This window comes from Miscanthus floridulus, chromosome 3 (genome assembly GCF_019320115.1).
Source record: "Miscanthus floridulus cultivar M001 chromosome 3, ASM1932011v1, whole genome shotgun sequence".
NCBI classification, from domain to species: domain Eukaryota; kingdom Viridiplantae; phylum Streptophyta; class Magnoliopsida; order Poales; family Poaceae; genus Miscanthus; species Miscanthus floridulus.
Window position 1 is genome coordinate 91,002,540 of NC_089582.1, and position 20,967 is coordinate 91,023,506.

The 20,967-nt window shown below is 45.0% G+C and overlaps 1 protein-coding gene across 1 annotated transcript; it reads left to right on the top strand.

Moving 5' to 3' along the window:
- The first annotated feature begins 18,197 nt into the window (after positions 1-18,197).
- Positions 18,198-19,736, top strand: LOC136546107 (FCS-Like Zinc finger 6-like). Its single transcript, XM_066538081.1, has 2 exons — positions 18,198-18,842; positions 18,974-19,736. The coding sequence occupies exons 1-2, from the start codon at positions 18,463-18,465 to the stop codon at positions 19,146-19,148; spliced, it is 555 nt and encodes a 184-aa protein (XP_066394178.1). The 5' UTR covers positions 18,198-18,462; the 3' UTR covers positions 19,149-19,736.
- The last annotated feature ends 1,231 nt before the right edge of the window (positions 19,737-20,967 follow it).

The window sequence follows — 20,967 nt, forward strand, 5'->3', positions numbered from 1 at the left end:
AGAGATCATAAGTGTAGATGGCTCTAACTTGATCTTCAAAGGCTTTAGATATGAGAATCTATACTTGGTTGATTTCAATGCTAATGAAGCTAGATTATCTACATGCTTGTTCACTAAGTCTAGCATGGGTTGGTTATGGCATAGAAGGCTTGGTCATGTTGGAATGAAACAATTGAATGGATTGGTTAAGCATGACTTAGTTAAAGGCTTGAAAGATGTTGTGTTTGAAAAGGATAAGCTTTGTAGCTCTTGTCAAGCCGGCAAACAAGTTGGAAACACCCATCCTAAGAAAAGCATGATGAGCACTAGTAAAGCATTTGAGTTATTGCACATGGATTTGTTTGGGCCAACACAATACACTAGTATCGGTGGAAATAAATATGGCTTCGTGATAGTGGATGACTACACTAGATACACATGGGTATTCTTTCTAGTGGACAAAAGTGATGTGTTTGCAACATTCAAATCATTTGTCAAAGGCATTCACAATGAGTTTGAAACAACCATCAAGAGAGTTAGAAGTGACAATGGTAGTGAGTTCAAGAATACTAGAATTGATGAGTTGTGTGATGAATTTGGAATTAGACATCAATTCTCGGCCAAGTACACTCCTCAATCAAATGGCCTTGTTGAGAGGAAGAATAGAACACTCATTGATATGGCAAGGTCTATGCTTAGTGAGTACAATGTGAGTCAATCCTTTTGGGCCAAAGCTATCAACATGGTGTGCTATTGTAGCAACTGCCTCTATTGTCACCGATTGAAAGAGAAGACACCATATGAGCTCTTAAATGGTAGAAAGCCCAACATTGCATATTTTCAGGTCTTTGGTTGCAAATGCTATATCTTGAAGAAAGGCACAAGATTGGGCAAGTTTGACAAGAAATGTGATGAAGGATTCCTACTTGGTTATTCCACTACAAGCAAAGCATATAGAGTTTGGAATTTGGATAGTAGTACTCTTGAGGAAGTTCATGATGTTGAATTTGATGAAACCAAGGGTTCACAAGAAGAGAATGAGAACTTGGAAGACGTTAGAGGCATTCAACTTTGAAATGCCATGAAGAACATGGATATTGGTGAATTGAGGCCTAGGCAAGTGAATGATGATGAAGATGATCAAGTGCAAGTGCTCTCTAACTCAAATGTGCAAGATGATACAAATCAAGTTAGTGCAAGTGGCTCTCATGATAATGAACAAGATCAAGTGGCTAGTACATCATCTCAACCCAATGATCAAGCAAGTGCAAGCAATCAAGTTCCAATCCTCCAACCAACCAATATTGCAAGAGATCATCCTTTGGACACTATAATTGGAGATATTTCAAGAGGTGTACAAACAAGATCAAGATTGGCATCATTTTGTGAACACTTCTCATTTGTGTCATCCATTAAACCAAAGAAGATAGATGAAGCTTTGAAGGATGTTGATTGGGTGAATGCTATGCATGAAGAATTGAATAACTTCACAAGAAAACAAGTATGGGAATTAATAGAGAGACCAAAGGGACACAATATGATTGGAACCAAATGGGTCTTTAGAAACAAGCAAGATCAAGATGGGATAGTAGTAAGGAACAAAGCAAGATTAGTAGCACAAGGCTATACACAAGTTGAAGGTCTTGACTTTGGAGAAACATATGCCCTGATTGCCAGATTGGAAGCAATTAGAATCTTGCTAGCCTATGCTTGTGCCCACAACATCAAGCTCTATCAAATGGATGTTAAGAGTGCATTTCTCAATGGCTACATCAATGAAGAAGTATATATTGAGCAACCTCTTGGTTTTGAAGATGACAAGAAACCCAACCATGTATACAAGTTGAAGAAAGCATTGTATGGCTTGAAGCAAGCACCTAGAGCACGGTATGAGAGATTAAGGGACTTCCTACTCTCTAAAGGGTTCACAATGGGTAAAGTTGACACCACACTTTTCATCAAGAAGATTGGAAAAGATCTATTTGTATTGTAAATCTATGTTGATGACATCATATTTGGATCAACAAATCAAGAATTTTGTGATGAGTTTGGAAAGATGATGGCTAATGAGTTTGAAATGTCCATGATTGGAGAGTTGAGTTACTTCCTTGGTCTTCAAATCAAGCAATTGAAGAATGGCACATTTGTAAGTCAAGGCAAGTACATCAAGGACATGATTATGAAGTTTGGCATAATTGATAGCAAAGTCATTAGCACACCAATGGGAACCAATGGCAACTTGGATAGTGATGCAAGTGGAAACATGGTGGATCAAAAGTTGTATCAGTCTATGATTGGAAGCCTACTCTATGTGACCGCATCAAGACCGGATGTCATGTTTAGTGTATGCATGTGTGGAAGATTTCAAGCCTCACCAAGAGAAAGTCATTTGAAGGCTACAAAGAGAATATTGAGGTACTTGAAGCATACACCAAATGTTGGTTTGTGGTATCCCAAAGGAGCAAAGTTTGAGCTAGTTGGTTACTCCGACTCGGATTATGCGGGATGCAAGGTTGAAAGAAAGAGCACATTGGGCACATGTCAATTGTTTGGAAGATCACTTGTTTCATGGTCATCAAAGAAGCAAAATAGTGTTGCATTATCAACCCCCGAAGCCGAATATATATCCGCTGGTAGTTGTTGTGCACAAATACTTTAGATGAAGGCCACTTTGAGTGACTTTGGAATCAAGTTCAAGAAAGTGCCATTGCTATGTGACAATGAGAGTGCAATCAAGTTAACCAACAATCCGGTTCAACATGCAAGAACAAAGCACATTGATGTCCGCCACCATTTCATAAGAGATCACCAACAAAAAGGGGACATTTGTATTGAGAGTGTAGGCACCGAAGATCAACTTGCCGACATATTCACCAAGCCATTGGATGAGAAAAGGTTTTGCAAGCTAAGGAATGAGTTGAACATATTAGATTTCTCAAATATGTGTTGATGCACCCCCACTCATATGACATGCCTCTCCTTCGAGCAATCCAAGGTAAAAGTTAATTGGCATGGCATACATCCTTGCTAAGGACATGTTTAGTGCATCTAGTCATATTTTCAATCTTATTAGGACCTTTTAAATGGTTCTATTCTATTAGGCTCATTCATGAAAAACAAATGAATTTGATGTTTATGTGGTATCACTATTGCTTCTATGCTTGATTTGATCTAGTGATAGCATATGACATATTTATGGGCTTGTAAACCTAGTGTCTAATCTAGAAAATGAGCTATAAGTGTTTAACTCAACATGGTACAAGATAACCTTTATTTGGAGGTGTGAAGAAGCTTGTCCTTGGATCAAACCGAGTTAAATATCTTTGGTAAATGATCTAGACTAGACCAAATTTGGGAAAATTATCCTCACCCCATTGATTGACGTTGATAATCTTGACCCTACAAGTAATACTATCTATTGTTAGGACCTTTATGGTCATTGATGACAAAGGGGGAGAGAAACAAAGATAGTAGCAAAGATAGTGAAAAGGGAAAGAAATATAAAGATATCTTGATATATGACATAGGGGCAGAGATGTGACATAGGAAAGGGATCAACTAAAATTTTGAGCACACAAGTAGGGGGAGCAAGCTCATGAACTTGTATGGTACATTTGAATGTGCATTTCATATGTTTGCTTGCATGGCACAAGTATTAAATTTACACATCCATGCTTGTGTGATGAATGTTAGTTGTAAGATTGAATGATGAAATGAAATCACTAGATAACTTTCATTTCCAAGCAAGTTTTTACAAGTGGTATCTTTTCAAAGTATGTTTCCAACTGATATAAAACTAACCATGGTGCTAAGGATGGTATATTGGAGCACTCCGATTGGTATCACGCTTCAAAGGTCCATCTTTTATACCTTAGCATCATTTGGTAGACATTGACTCCTATATTTCCTATCTAAGCATATGTGCAAGCTTCAATCCAAACTCTTAGCACATATGTAGGGGGAGCAATTGCTACCATTTGGGGTTCATGAAACTTGTCCATATCCTTTTACGCATGGTAAATATGCTTGGGCAAGCAACATGGATTCAATTAAATTTCAATACATATCTTTATATAAGGGTTGTCATCAATTACCAAAAAGGAGGAGATTGAAAACTCTAGTTTGGTTTTGGTGAATTGATGAAACCCTAAGTGCTAACCTAGTTTATCAAGTGATCATGAGATAGGTAGCACACTTCAAGTGGAGAAGCTAATGAAGATCATAGCATGACAATGGTGATGGCTTGGTGATGATCAAGGGCTTAAACTTGAAAAGAAGAAAGAGAAAAACAAAAGGCTCAAGGCAAAGGTATAATTTTGTAGGAGCTATTTTGTTTTAAGTGATCAAGACACTTAGAGAGTATGATCACATTTAGGTTTGATAGTCATACCATTAAGAGGGGTGAAACTTGCATCGGAATGCGGTTATCAAAGTGCCACTAGATGCTCTAACTCATTGCATATGCATTTAGGATCTAGTGGAGTGCTAACACCCTTGAAAATGTTTGTGAAAATATGCTAACACATGTGGACAAGGTGATACACTTGGTGGTTAGCACATTTGAGCAAGGGTGAAGAAGACAAAGGAGATGCTAGCGTCGATCAAGTGACCGGACGCTGGATCTGAATGCACTGAACGCTGACTACCTGCGTCCGGTCACGCTGACTTGGCGGTACAGTAGCTAGGGTATACCACCGGACGCTTGGCTGTGTCTGGTCGAGGTGGACCGGACATGTCCGATCGAGGAAAAATTGATTTGGACCCTTACTGTACTCGACCAGACACTGAGGCTCCAGGGTTCAGTCAGTTTTGCCGGAGCGTCCGGTCAGCACTTAGCCGTTGTGATCTGACAATTCAATTTTAACTCAGAATGACACGTGGCATAAATTAGTGGACCGGACGCTGAGTCCAGGGTCCAGTCAGTATGACCGGAGCATCCGGTCAGAGCGCAGTGTGCCAAGTGAAGGGGTACAATGGCTCTATTTCATGGGGGCTTCTATTTAAGCCCCATGGCCAGCTATGGCTCATATCTTTGGCTATTTTCATTGATATAGCAACCTTGTGAGCTTAGCCAAAGCCCTCCCACTCATCTCCATCACTGATTCATCATCATAGTGAGATTGGGAGTGAATCCAAGTGCATTGCTTGAGTGATTGCATCTAGAGGCACTTGGTGTTCGTGTTTCACTACGGATTTCACTTGTTACTCTTGGCGGTTGCCACCACCTAGATGGCTTGGAGCAGCGAGGATCATTGAGCGGAGGGTGGTGATTGTCTTTGGCTCCAATCATTGTGATTGTGAGGGGTTCTTGACCTTTCCCTGGCGGAGAGCCAAAAGGTACTCTAGTGAATTGCTCGTGGCTTGTGTGATCCTCATCTTGTGTTGGTTGTGCGGCACCCTATTGAGGGTTTGGCGTGTGAAGCCAATTAGCACGTGAACCTCCAAGTGAGTGAATCGCCACAACGAGGAGTAGCTTGCCGGCAAGCAAGTGAACCTTGGTAAAAATCATTGTGTTCATCTTTGATTCTGAGGTGATTAGTCTTCATTGTTATTCATCCTTGTGATTGATTGGTTCACTCCTCGACATGATGGTATAACTATCTTGATCACTCTCTTTACTTTAACCGCAAACTAGTTGATAAGCTCTTTAGTGTAGCTAGTTGTGAGAGCTTGCTTGCTTGGTAGGTGTGGCTCTTTAGTTAGCCTTTGAGAGCACACTAACATAGGATAGTGTCATAGCTTTTGTGTGAATCGACACTATCTAAACTAGAATTGTGGTAGGTGGCTTGCATTTTGAGTAGGCTAGCGCAACACTTGCTTCGCCTCATAATTGTCTAACCATTTTGTTAAGTGTTGTTGTAGAAATTTTATTAGGCTATTCACCCCCCTCTAGCCATTAGCACCTTTCACTATCCCATCTTGATCTTGCTTGTTTCTAAAGACCCATTTGGTTCCAATCACATTGTGTCCCTTTGGTCTCTCTACTAATTCCCATACTTGATTTCTTGTGAAGTTATTCAATTCTTCATACATAGCATTCACCCAATCAATATCCTTCAATGCTTCATCTATCTTCTTTGGTTCAATGGATGACACAAATAAGAAATGCTCATAAAATGAAGCCAATCTTGATCTTGTTTATACACCTCTAGAAATATCACCAATGATAGTGTCCAATGGATGATCCCTTGCAATATTGGTTGGTTGGAGGATTGGAACTTGATTGCTTGCACTTGCTTGATCATTGGGTTGAGATGATGTACTAGCCACTTGATTTTGTTCATTATCATGAGAGCCACTTGTAATAGCTTGATTTATATCATCTTGCACATTTGAGTTAGAGAGCACTTGCACTTGATCATCTTCTTCATCATTCATTTGTCTAGGCCTCAACTCACCAACATCCATGTTCTTCATGGCATTTGAAAGTTGAATGCCTCTAACATCTTCCATGTTCTTATTCTCTTCTTGTGAACCCTTGGTTACATCAAATTCAACATCATGAACTTCCTCAAGAGTACCACTATCCAAATTCCAAACTCTATATGCTTTGCTTGTAGTGGAATAACCAAGTAGGAATCCTTCATCACATTTCTTGTCAAACTTGCCCAATCTAGTGTCTTTCTTCAAGATATAGCATTTGCAACCAAACACTCGAAAATATGCAATGTTGGGCTTTCTACCATTCAAGAGCTCATATGGTGTCTTCTCTTTCAATGGGTGACAATAGAGGCGATTGCTACAATAGCAAGCCATGTTGATAGCTTCGGCCCAAAAAGATTGACTCACATTGTACTCACTAAGGATAGACCTTGCCATATCAATGGGTGTTCTATTTTTCCTCTCAACAAGGCCATTTGATTGTGGAGTGTACTTGGCCGAGAATTGATGTCTAATTCCAAATTCATCACACAACTCATCAATTCTAGTGTTCTTGAACTCACTACCATTGTCACTTCTAACTCTCTTGATGGTTGTTTCAAACTCATTGTGAATGCCCTTGACAAATGATTTGAATGTTGCAAACACATCACTCTTGTCCACTAGAAAGAATACCCATGTGTATCTAGTGTAATCATCTAGTATCACAAAGCCATATTTGTTACCACCAATGCTAATGTATTGTGTTGGCCCAAACAAATCCATGTGCAATAACTCAAATGCTTTACCAGTGCTCATTATGCTTTTCTTTGGATGGGTGTTTCTAACTTGTTTTCTGGCTTGACAAGAGCTACAAAGCTTATCTTTTTCAAACACAACATCTTTCAAGCCTCTAACCAAGTCATGCTTAACCAATCTATTCAATTGTTTCATTCCAACATGACCAAGCCTTCTATGCCATAACCAACCCATGCTAGACTTAGTGAACAAGCATGTAGATAATCTAGCTTCACTAGTATTGAAATCAACCAAGTATAGATTCTCATATCTAAATCCTTTGAAGATCAAATTAGGGCCATATACACTTATGATCTCTACATCATCTACCCCAAATATGTATTTGAATCCAAGATCACACAACTGAGCCATGGATAGCAAATTGAAGTTCAAGCTCTCTACTAGTAACACATTGGATATGCTCATGTCATTGGATATTGCAATCTTACCAAACCCTTTGTCCTTGCGTTTGCCATTATCACCAAATGTAATACTATCATAACCATCATTGCCATTGGTGTTGATTGAGTTGAACATTCTTGCATCACCAGTCATGTGTTGAGTGCACCCACTATCAAGAACCCAATGCCTTCCTCCAGCTTTGTAATTAACCTACAAAAGAAGATTAATTCTTTTTAGATACCCAAACTTGCTTGGGTCTTTGAAGGTTGGTTACTAAGCTCTTTGGTACCCAAATGATTTTCTTCTTTGAGGCCATCCATGATTTACCAATGAACTTAGCCTTTACACCATTCGCACCCTTAGTAAGCATATAGAAAGAATCAAGCTTAATGGAGGATACATTAGCATTTTTGCTCTTGTTTTTGCATTCATGCTCTTTATGACCAACTTGCTTGCAACTAGTGTAAAACCGACCATTGTTCTTCACAAAACTAGTCTTGTGAGGAGCAAAAGCCGCCTTGCCTTTCTTAGGGGTATAGCCCAATCCTTCTTTATAGAGAGAAGCTCTTTGGCTACCCAAGCACATAAGCAAGCGATCCTCACCACCATAGGCTTTAGCTAAGCTGTGAGTGAGCTTATTGACCTCCTTCTTGTGGTTCTCATTCTCAACCATTAGTGAGGTATCACAAGTGAAACCATCACTACTAGATGAGGTGGAAGTAGAAGTACTACAAGAAGGATTAGTGGGAGCAACAATGATAGGCATAGATAATGATTCATCAATTATATCAAGAGTTAAGCCTATATTGCAAGTTTCAACATGCTTCTTTTTATCTTGCTCATTAAGCAAAGAGGAATGAGCCTTTTCAAGCTTTTTGTGAGCCTTGCCAAGCTTCTCATGGGCTTCCTCTAGCCTCTCATGAGTTGCTTTGAGCTCAACAAGGGCTTGCTTAAGGGCTTTTACCTCCTTATTCAAGCTCTTGCATTCCCTTCTCTTAATATCAAAGTGTTCTTTGGCATCTTCTAGCATGTCAAATAATTCATCTTTAGTAGGTTCATCATCATCACTATCATTATCATTTTTACTATCATGTTCATCATCACTTCCATCATCATCACAAGTTTGTACCTTAGTGGCCTTAGCCATGAAGCATGATGGAGTGTCGAAGAGAGAAGGCTTCTCATTGATAGCAATGCTTGCAAGTGCCTTCTTCTTGGTGGTCTTGTCATTATCACTATCATCATCATCACTTGAGGAGGCATCACTATCCCAAGTGACCACATATGAACCACCCTTCTTCTTCTTGAAGGTCATCTTGTCCTTCTTCTCTATCTTTTCCTTCTTGTCCTTCTTGTTGTCATCATCATTGTCGCTATTGTATGGATATTGAGCAACAAGATGATCTTTGCTTCCACATTTGAAGAACCTTCTTGACTCTTCCTTATTCTTGGATGAAGATTTCTTTCTTCTAGCACGGTACCCTTTCTTCATCATGAACTTGCTAAATTTCTTGACAAAGAGAGCCATCTTCTCATCATCATCATCATCCCATGAGCCATCATCTTCACTTGATGTTTCTTGCTTAGCCTTGCCCTTGGATGATGTGGCCTTGAATGCCACACTCTTCTTCTTCTCATCCTTCTTCTCCTTCTTTTCTTCCTTCTCATCATCATCTCTATATGTATCATCGGTCATTATATCTCCCAACACTTGGTTTGGTGTCATGGTGTCCAAATCACTTCTCACTAGAATAGTGACCAATGTGCCAAATCTTGAAGGTAAACATCTCAAGAACTTGTGGGAGAAGTCCTTGCCCTTCACCTCTTCTCCAAGTGCTTTGAGATCATTGACAAGCACTTGAAGCTTATGAAACATCTTCAGCACACTCTCATCCTCCTTCATCTTGAAGCTTGCAAACTTCTCTTTGAGAATATATGCCTTTGCACCCTTCACGGCTTGAGTGCCTTCAAATGATTCCTCCAATTTCTTCCATGCCTCATGAGCCATCTCAATATTCTTTGATTTGCTCAAATGTTCTCTCATCAATTGCATCATGAATGGCACTTAGAGCAATGTCATTGTTTTGGAGAAGCACTTCTTCGCCCACAATGGGATTCTCTAGATCACCAATCTCATTTTTGGTTTCTACCACCTTCCACACTTTTCTATTGATTGACTTGGTGTGTGTGGCCATCTTTGATTTTCAATACGGATAATTTATGCCATCAAATTGGGGGTGGCTTCTTGGTGTTGTTGATTTGAGCCATTTTTTGCATCGAAGGTTGTTAAGCCTCAAATCATGGTGACCTCGGCTCCGATACCACTTGAAAGGTCCTAATGGCTAGAGGGGGGTGAATAGACTATTAGAAATTTCTACAACAACACTTAACAAACCAGTTAGACAATTATGAGGCGAAGAAAGTATTGCGCTAGCCTACTAAAAATGCAAGCCACCTACCACAATTCTAGTTTATATAGTTTCTATCCACACAATAGCTATGGCACTACACTAAGTTAGTGTGCTCTCAAAAGCAAACTAAAGAGCCACACTAACCAGACTAACAAGCTCTCACAACTAGCTACACTAAAGAGCTTGACAACTAGTTTGCGATAATGTAAAGAGAGTGAGCAATTTGTTTATATTGCCGTGTCAAAGGAGTCAATCAATCACAAGAATGAATACCAATGAAGACCAATCATCTCGAAATCAAATGATGAACACAATGATTTTTTATCGAGGTTCACTTGCTTGCCAGCAAGCTACTCCTCATTGTGGCGATTCACTCACTTGGAGGTTCATGAGCTAATTGGCATCACACGCCAAACCCTCAATAGGGTGCTGCACAACCACCACAAGATGAGGATCACACAAGCCACGAGCAATCCACTAGAGTACCTTTTGGCTCTCCATCGGGGAAAGGTCAAGAACCCCTCACAATCACCACGATCGGAGCCGAAGACAATCACCACCCTCCGCTCGACGATCCTAGCTGCTCCAAGCTGTCTAGGTGGTGGCAACCACCAAGAGTAACAAGCGAATCCCGCAGTGAAACATGAACACTAAGTATCTCTAGATGCAAACACTCAAGCAATGCACTAGGATTCTCTTCCAATCTCACAAAGATGTTGAATCTATGGTGGAGATGAGTGGGAGGGCTTTGGCTAAGCTCACAAGGTTGCTATGTCAATGGAAATGGCCAAGAGAGTGAGCTTGAGCCGGCCATGGGGCTTTAAATAGAAGCCCCCACGAAATAGAGCTGTTGTACCCTTTCACTGGGCACAACACGGGGTGACCGGACGCTCTGATCATATTGACCGGACACTGGACCTCAGCGTCTGGTCACGCAATGCGTGCCACGTGTCCCCTCTTCAAATGTTGATTGCCCAATCTCAACGGTCAAGTGATGACCAGACGTAGTAGCTCAAAGTGACCGGACACTGAACCCCAGCGTCCGATCATTTCCAGTAAGCATGGTCATCTAGAGACGACTTTTCATGACCGGACACGTCCGGTCATGCTTAACCGAACTCACCCAACGTCTAGTCACTTGGCGTTTCCCCTATGCATGACCAAGTCGGTGTGACCGGACGTAGCCAGCCAGCGTCTGGTCGTTTCAGTGCTAGCGTCCGGATGCGCTGATCCTTCTGAGACCAGCGTTCGGTCACTAACAGTGACCATGTTCACCTGAGTTTAGGGCGCCGGTGGCACCGTCGGACTATCTGCACTCTATGGGCGAACACTCCGCCGGTGAAGTTTCTAACCCTTGCTCAAATGTGCCAACCACCAAGTGTATCACCTTGTGCACATGTGTTAGCATATTTTCATAAACATTTTCAAGGGTGTTAGCACTCCACTAGATCCTAAATGCATATGCAATGAGTTAGAGCATCGAGTGGCACTTTGATAACCGCATTTCGATACGAGTTTCACCCTTCTTAATAGTACGGCTATCAAACCTAAATGTGATCACACTCTCTAAGTGTCTTGATCACCAAAACAAAAGAGCTCCTACCATTTATACCTTTGCCTTGAGCCTTTTGTTTTTCTCTTTCTTCTTTTCAAGTCCAAGCGCTTGATCATCACCATGGCATCACCATCATCATGTCATGGTCTTCATTTGCTTCATCACTTGGAATATGCTACCTATCTCATGATCACTTGAAAACTAGGTTGGCACTTAGGGTTTCATCAATTCACCAAAACCAAACTAGAGCTTTCAGGGGTTGAGTTTGATGTCGTTTGCTTGGAGTTTTGCGAAGGTCTGTTCTAGGTTGGCTATGACTTGGTCAGCCTATTTGGACTTGACCACGATGTCATCCACATAGGCCTCAATGGTTCACCCAATGAGGTCCCCAAAACACTTGAGCATACAATGTTGATACGTAGCCCCCACATTTTTAGACCAAATGACATTGTGATGTAGCAGAACGATCTGAATGGGGTGATGAAAGATGTCATGAGCTGGTCAGACTCTTCCATCATGATTTGATAGTACCCGAAGGACACATCAAGAAAGCAAAGGGATTCACACCCTAAGGTCGAGTCGACTACTTGGTCTATGCATGGCAAAGGAAACAGATCCTTTGGATACGCTTTGTTGAGACCCACATAGGCAACACACATTCTCTATTTCCTACTCTTTTTTTGTACAAGAACGAGATTGGCTAATCACTTGGGGTTGTATACTTCCTTGATGAACTCAACCGCTAAAAGCTTCGTAATGTCCTCGCTGATGGCCCTGTGTTTCTCCTCATCGAAGCGACGCAGACGCTGCTTCACCGGCTAGGAGCTCGGCCTGATCTTCAAGGTGTGCTCGATGACTTCTCTTGGAATTCCTGGCATGTCCGAGGATCTCCATGCAAAGATGACTCTGTTGGCGTGGAGGAAATCAGTGAGCGCGTTTTCCTATTTGGAGGAAAGTGTGGTGCTGATGCGCACCACTTTGCCCTTGGAGCCATTGGGGTCTATGAGGACCTCCTTGGTGCCCTCTATAGGCTCAAAATACTTGGCCGACTGCTTGGGGTCGGCACTTCTTTGACGACCTCCTCCCTGATGGCCGCAAGCTCTTTGGAGGCGACAATTGCCGTGGCGTGTTCACAGCACTCGACCTCACACTCGTAGGCATGTTGGAAGGAGGTGCCGATTGTGATGACCCAGGATAGGTGTAGTTGGGGACAGCCATGAACTTCACATAGCATGGATGTCCTAGGATGGCGTGGTAGGTCTCGTGGAACCTGACCACCTCGAAGGTAAGGGTCTCTATCCTATAATTGGTCGGATTCCTAAAGGTGATGGGTAGCTCGATTTGCCCAAGTGGCACAACCTGCTTTCCAGGCATGATGCCATGGAAAGGTGCCCCGGTCAGTCGGATGCGCGATAGGTCGATGCCCATGGTGTCAAGTGTTTCAGCGTACATGATGTTGAGGCTACTACCTCCATCCATCAGCACCTTGGTGAGCCGCTTCATGCCGATGATTGGGTCGACCACGAGCGGGTATCTCCCTGGTTGTGGGACGCTTTTTGGGTGGTTGGTCCAATCAAAGGTTATGGCGGACTCCGACCATCGAAGAAAGGAAGGCTATCGACCCTCTGAAGATCATGAGGCAACCATCCAGCACTAGAAATACACCATCCTTCCCCTCGGCGTTGTCCACGGCTGGCTTGGGCTCCTTCCTGTGCTCTGCCTTGTTGAAGCCTCTAGACAAGAACTGCTTCATGAGGACGCAGTCCTTGTATAGGTGCTTGACAATGAAAGCATGGTTCGGGCATGGCCCTATGAGCAGCTTCTCGAAGTGGTCCAGGATACACTCGGTGGGCCTCTGACCCCCCTTGCAGTCGATAGTGGCCATGGGCGAGCCCTCGCGCCACTGCTTGTTCTTCTTCTTGTTGGGGTGGTTGGAGGCGCCTTCACCGGCGTCCTAGTCCCTCTTTGCCTTGCCCTTAGGGCGGTCGAAAATCGCCCCGACCACCTCCTCGCTCAAGGCGTGGCTGGTGGTGATGTCAAGGAGCTCCTTAGTGGTTCGTGGGCCCTTATGTCCCAGCTTGTGAACCAAGGACTCACAGGTGGTCCCAGACAGGAAAGCTCCTATGACATCGGTGTTGGTGACGTCGGGAAGCTCATTGCGCTATCAGGAGAAGTGCCAGATGTACCCACGAAGAGTTCCCCCGGACTTCTGTTGGCAATTTTTGAGATTCCATGGGTTCTCAAGATGCGCGTATGTCCCTTGGAAGTTTTCCACGAAAATCTCTTTTAGGTCCGCCCAACTTTGGATTCGGTTAGGCGGAAGGTGTTCCAACCACATTCTCGCCGAATCGACCAGGAACAATGGAAGGTTGCAGATAATGGAATTATCACTATTTGCTCCACTGGTTTGGCAAGCAAGCCAATAATCCTCGAGCCACAGTCTGGGGTTTGTTTTCCTAGAGTATTTCGGAATGTTGGTCAATGGTCGGTACTGCGGTGGAAAGATGGCATTGAGGATGTGTCAGCCAAAGGCCTAAGGTCCTGGCAAGTCAGGGCTTGGGCTTCGGTCCTCGCTACTGTCGTAGCGTCCACCACGATGAGGGTGGTATCCATGGCTAGCCTCCTCTCTCTCATCGCTATGGGCACGCCTATGGGCATCCAGGGTATTGCGCGTGTCGCGGTGGAGGCCGAGATGCTCATGCACCGGGGCCACGGTGTGTGGCCTGCTGCCTTGTTGCACCTGGTGGATTGACATGTCCCTGTCAGGTTGCTCTAAGGCACGTGCTGGCTGGCATCAAGCTCGCTTCGTCGGGATAGCCAGCTTTTGGCCTGCTGCGCCGCCGCACGCTCGAGTAGCATGGGAATCTCATGATGAGCCCGATGATCCTCTGGTGTCTAGGGCTCCAGAAGCCCCCAGAGCAAGGCCACCGTGGCAGCGACGTTCTGGCTTGCTCGGGTAAAGTGTGGGAGGGCTTCGCCGTCCTCGTTGATCCTTTGGTTCATGTTGTGGGCCACGGCGCGCGCACGCCCACCGTCTCCGTGGCGCTCAATCTCTCACTTGAGCTCCACGCATTCCTGCTCAAGCTAGAGTTATGCATCTTTGAGCTCTTGGTGTCGCGCCCTCAGCTGCTCTGCCCTTAGGCGAGGTGGGACCCTGCATCCCCCTCGACCTCATCGTTGAGGTTGTCTATTGGGGTAGCCTCTCCCTCAGGGATGCTTTCGATGTATCCCTTGGGGGTACCTGCCATGAAACATTCTTGTTAGGGGTGATGGCTCGCCCTGCTAGAGTTAGAGTCAGAGGGTGACTCTGATTCTCCCATGAGAAGGTTGTGGAAAGATTCCACGATGTATTTGGTCATCCCCATTAACTCATCGTTCGTAGAGGATAGGGGCGTGCGTTGCGCCATAAGGTGGCCAACGGTCTCTGCGGCATTGCGCAGACCGAACGGGAGCGCTATCGGGGCACTCCGGATGAGGTATTCTGAGGAGAGCGGCTCTCCTCCGACAAGCTACATCATGATGTTGGCGAACGAGAAGGTGAGGTGGCGTAGGTCCTCCCGGGACGGTCGGGGTCCTAAGAAGGCGCCGAGCTGGCGCTCTAGCCTCCCGTAATCGAAGCCGAGGAGCTAGTCGCTCTCGGGGGCGCGGGCCTCTGATGTGTGTAGCTGTAGCTCCTCAAGCGTCTCAGCGATCGCATCGAGGCTAGCGGAGTGGAGAGGCTAGACGGCAGTAGGAACCTGCGCCAACTCTCCCTCCACCGTAATGATAAAGTCCAGGTTCCCGAAGCGCACGTGCGCACCTGGGACCCAGCTGACACCATGACTAGCCATCCGAGGCCTGATGTGGACGTCGAGACGCGCAAAAAGACCCTACCTGGCATGCCAACTGTCGGTGTTTTTGGACCACCGATGAGTAAATTTGTATTTGTACGTCTAGCTCGGATGGTGTGCTTAGAGGACACAAGGGTTTATATTGGTTCGAGCGGAACGTCCCTACATCTCATTCGCTGCTGCTCGTGTTACCTGCACTTGGTTTGCAGTAGGGTTTACAAACGAGCGAGAGAGGGAGATGATCCCAAGTTTTTGCGGAACTACTGAACGGGTGCTGAGAGCTCGCTTGCCGCTTAGCCGTGCGCTCATGTCATGCTCTTGTGTCAAGATCTCGTGTGTCGATCCCCCTTTCATGGAGCGCCCTGCTTCCCCTTTTATAGGCGAAGGGAAAGCGCGGGTTACAGCGGAGGAAAAGGAGAAGAACGAGAGAGAGAATAAGGCTTCCAAGGTCGTCGGGTCCTTCTTCTCCTTCATATGGGTCCCACCGTTCCTGTAGATGTCAATAGGGATGGCTCCTTGTCATGGCCCTGTTCGTCACTGGCACCATGCGCAGGTGTCATCTGCCGGTCATGGCGTTCCACTCTGTCCTGGCGGACGTCGTGGTGAACTAACGCGCCTATCAGCGTCTGTACGAGGGTTAGGTAGAACAGCACCGACATGCCCGACACTATTCTTAATGTGAATCCCCAAGTATGGCTCATCATGGCCACGGGTTACATCAAGACGTGCCAGCCTCTTCCCTAGCGTCAGAGTCTTGATCCAGGCCCATACGCTTGGACCTGGAGTGGTTGGCGGTGGTATGGGTTCTCGTCGGTCGAGGCGGAACCCGCGTCCTCGAGGTTGGGTGAGACAGAGCCCGTGACCTTAGGCGAGATAGAACCCGTGTCTTTGGGGTCGGGCGAGACGGAGCCCGCACCTCGAGGTCGGGCGAGACGGAGCCCGCACCCAACGGGTCAGGCGAGACAAAGCCCGCACCCAAGGGGTCATGCGAGACGGAGCCCACGGCCTTGGGCGAGATGGAACTCGCGTCCTTGGGGTCGGGCGAGACGGAGCCCGCACCCAAGGGGTCGAGCGAGGCGGAGCCCGCGGCCTCGGGGTCGGGCGAGACGGAGCCCGCGGCCTTAGGGTCGGACGAGACCTTTTAATACGTCTCGAGCCATCTGGGAAAGTTAGCGTGAACGCTAACTTCCTTGCTTTGGGTATCCCTAATATCGATACCCGACAACAATATATGCATCTTTGTTGTGATCTTTAATTAATAAATGATGTAATGAACTACTGCATAACTTTTGAATTGATTGATTTTGAGCACCGAAGGAATTGATATAGTGATTATAGCTGTGAATATGTTGATTGTTTTAATGAATGTTCAGTAATGGACCTAAAAATCTGTTTCCTAGATCATTATACATGTATATTTGAGTATTTGTATTCACAAAGTTTTGTTAACCATATGTTTTCCTGCATAATTAATTAAAAATATTCATGTTTTCTGCAGAACCACTAAATGAAATAGCTCCCGCTACATCCTGTTATAGCTTTTGGAGGAGGCTACCGCTAAATGTTTATAGCCTGCGATTTAAAACCTTGATCATCCCTCATCTACTCTTATAGCTTGCAAATATATAAAGAAAATCAGAACACTACTTTTAGTCCTATCCTTATGATTTTTAGACCAAAAATACTGGCAGCGCGAACGGGCTGACACCAATCATGCACATTGAAGCATAAAAAGGGAGAGGATAACATTGTAACTCTGTATGCAACAAAAAAATCAATATATGTGACTTTACCTCAAAGAGTTCATGAGATATACTCACAAAGAATTTGCTCATCATTGAGCAATTTGTTTGGAAAAAAAAGTAGTCATGCTATCTGCTCCATCTGTTTCAAACTATTGTTTACTTTAGTTTCGTCTTAAGTTAAACTTCAATAAATTTGACCAAGCTTCTTTAAAATATTAACATTTACATGTTCAAATAAAATACAATATCATAACATATTATAAGTAGAATTTTAAAATAAAAGGATATTATAGATGTTGATGCATTTCATATGAAGGATTAAAGATAGAAAAAACTTAAAACAAATTTAATAAGAAACTATAATTTTGAATATTTGGGGCAATACTACCGAACGTCCAAAGTGAAAAAAAACACATGCATCCCCACACCACAGGCTCCACAGAGAACCAACCCACGCCAGACTCAGCTACCAAGCACGAACGTGTTCTTATATGGCACTATTCTTTTTCTCTAATTTCTCGAAAACAAGAACATATTCTTTTCCTTCAGGAAAACTCGCACTCGCGCAATGAAGCCAAGTTAACCGGGCCTTGTTTAGTTGGCGAAATTTTTTGGAAAATAGTACTGTAGCATTTTCGTTGTTATTTGACAATTAGTGTCCAATCATAGTCTAATTAGGCTTAAAAGATTTGTCTCGTAAATTTCGTCTAAACTATGTAATTAGTTTTATTTTTTATTTATATTTAATGCTTCATGCATGCGTCCAAAGATTCGATGTGACGGGGAATCTTGAAAAATTTTGCAAAATTTTTGAAACTAAACGGTACCCGGAGCACTGCACCCAAATCAACGAGTGAACCTGACAGTTGATAATAAAAACCTGTGAGGTGGACAGGGAAATAAATTCAGCAGCGGCGACAGCTCCCCGAGCGAGCGCCAGGAAAAGAATAAAACCGCAATGACCGAGCGAGCCCCCACACACTAAACAAAATGACAGAAGCGACCCCAGGACCCAGGGAGCTGGAGGGCCAGCGCTGACGTGGATCCGACGGACCACCGAGCCGCATCCGACGGCACGGATCGTCGCGCCCCTTCTTTTATCCCCGTCCCGGCCCTCCCCTCCCTCCCGCACCAGCGCGCACACCCACTCCCCCATCTCCTCTCCTGTCCTCCACACCACACGAGTGCACGAGAGGGACAGAGAGAGCTCGTGCTTGCACTTCCATTGCCGGCGCCTCTTCGTGCGCTCGTCGCAGCATCACGACCGCACCCTTGCGTTATCTAGCTCTGTCTTGTTGTCGCACGTGAGAGGAGAGCGAGAGGCACGTACGTTGATTTCTTTTTCTTGGAGCGGGAGGGGTAGAAAGCCAGCAAAGGAGACGATGGTGGGGAAGAGGGAGCGGCACTGCAAGAACCCGATGCGTCGGACCACGAGCATGACGGAGTTCGCGCCGCCCGACACGCTCGCGGCGGTGATGGAGGACGAGGAGGAGGCCCAGCTGCCCGACAACAGCAACGGCAGCCGTGGCGCCGCCGGTGGGCAGCAGGACTGGCTGTCCGCGTTCGCCGGCGGCGGCGGCGCCGGGGGCGCCGCGGCGCAGGAGGACTGGCTCGCGGCGTACCGCGCTCGCGCGGCGCCGGCGCGCGCGGGGCTCCGCCGCAACTCGGCCGACTACTCTGTCGTCGAGACCACCGCATTCCTCCGCGCCTGCGGGCTCTGCCGGCGCCGCCTCGGGCCCGGGCGCGACACCTTCATGTACAAGTACGTGTTCGCTCGCCACCTGCCCGCCGGCATGGTTCTTGCTTGCATGGCTATTCTTGAATCTGCGCGTCCTGAAACTCTCTTTGTTTTATTTCTCTCACTCATCACCTATACCGTCTCGTGCTGTGCAGGGGCGAGGCGGCGTTCTGCAGCCTGGAGTGCAGGGAGCGGCACATCACGCAGGAGGAGTGGAAGGACAAGTGCGCCATGACGTCGATCAAGGACGCGGGCGCGGGCGCGGCGAAGAAGGCCAACGGCCGCCGCGCCGGCTCCGGCAAGGCCGGTGGCACGGTGGCCGCGGCGTGACGAGGCGCGCACGTACGTACGTACGCGCCCACGCAGGCTACACCTGCACCTAGCTACCTACCACTACCAGCAGCTTCCTCAGCTAGCCGGCCAGCGGCAAGCTCATCATCGACCGATCACACTTGTCCACAAGCGCGACCATCTATACTACTCATCGTCCCCAGGCCCCAACTATGCTTGTCGATTAGTTATCCGGATCGATATGATCGATCGCTGCAGCATGCAAGCCGTATTAATACCATTAGCTTGATTCCATCATCGATCCGCGTATGCTTCCTTAAAGAAATTCTTCAAGCTTGCTATATGCTAGTAGCCTAGTACGATAGATGTAAGATCGATGTTGCTATATACTTTTGCTATCAGTGTAGCGATTGAGCAGCATGAGTACTTGTGTAGAAGTGGGAAACAAAAGTGAAGGGAAAGGGGGAAAGTTAAAGTGGCTGCGGCACTAGCTTGCAGATGCGCTGCGCCACGGCAGAGTAGTTGTTGTGGTCGATCTTGTCACGCCACTATAATCAAACATTTTATTATGAGAACAAGACAGTGCGAGTTTCAGTGTTTAATTACTTTAATTACTGAGATTGACTATTTCTTGGGCATCATTCTCCCTCCGTGGACAAGTATTATTTTACTGGTTTTCTGTTTGGAGATCGAAGAAGAATCAGTGAGATAGCGGTATTATTATTCACCGATACAAATCACCATTTGTACCACAATACTCGAATCAGCTTATTTGCAAAGAGTCACTAGCTATTTGGTATATAGTACCTACAAGCACTAGTGCAACAGCAGCAGTAGTATAGTACCACTCTGCAACGCTGTTGCTATGCATCAATCTGTTACCGTACATGACCAGCACGGGACAGATCAGTAATGGCGCACGGCCGTCCCAAGATGTCAAGACACCGGCCGGCCGACGCTAGAAGTTCAGGTGCTTTTTGGAAGAACACAAACAACAGAAGCACGGGCACCTATTATTCTAGGACTTTGGAGAGAGATCCATACATAGATGTAACACCGCCGCTACAAATGCATTTCTAGAGACGACTCGTTTCGGAAACCATTTTTAGATGCGGTCGTAGATTGAGCTGTCTCTATTTAAAAAGAAGAAAACATCTCTACAAATTATATCTATAGTAGTGGCTAATACTCCTTCACAACTTATATTAGCTAGCTCACTATTAGCAGTCTACCAATTAACTAGGTGTTATTTGGATCCTGGAGCTAAAAGGTGGATATATGTATTGATGGTTTTGTCTATAATGCCCATCATCTTTTGGATGTTATTCATATAGCACGTGGATAGAGGTCCAAACAATAAATGAGATCTAAACTTCTTTTAGGCCAGTCTCAATGGGGTTTTAAAGGAGTTCCATTCTCATCTAATATCGTTTCACATCGGCAAATTTGCTGAGTTTGTAGGTTAATTATAAAAAACAGAAAGATAGCGATAGTTTCATAGAGTTTCATCTAGATCATTGTCACAGTTACCAGCATAAAAGTTTACCTGATAGTTTTCGTAACTTTGTCATGAAACTCCCAATTGAGACGGGCTTTAGAGCTCCTAGTTAATTTTCTAACAAGACATGCTAAGAGAACGAAAATAATAAATCTTAAACAATAGAAACATCTGACCACTAAAAAATAGAAACGTCTTACCATCTTAACAAGACATGCTACGTTCAGTGGGTCTGGGTAAGTAGAGAACACTAGATTAAACTTATACATCTTTTAGTTTATCTAGCGAAGTTCCAAGTAGAGCACTAGGCTAAGTTTTGAGCGACCTATTTCACTTCGTCTTTTAGGTTGGCATCTGGGT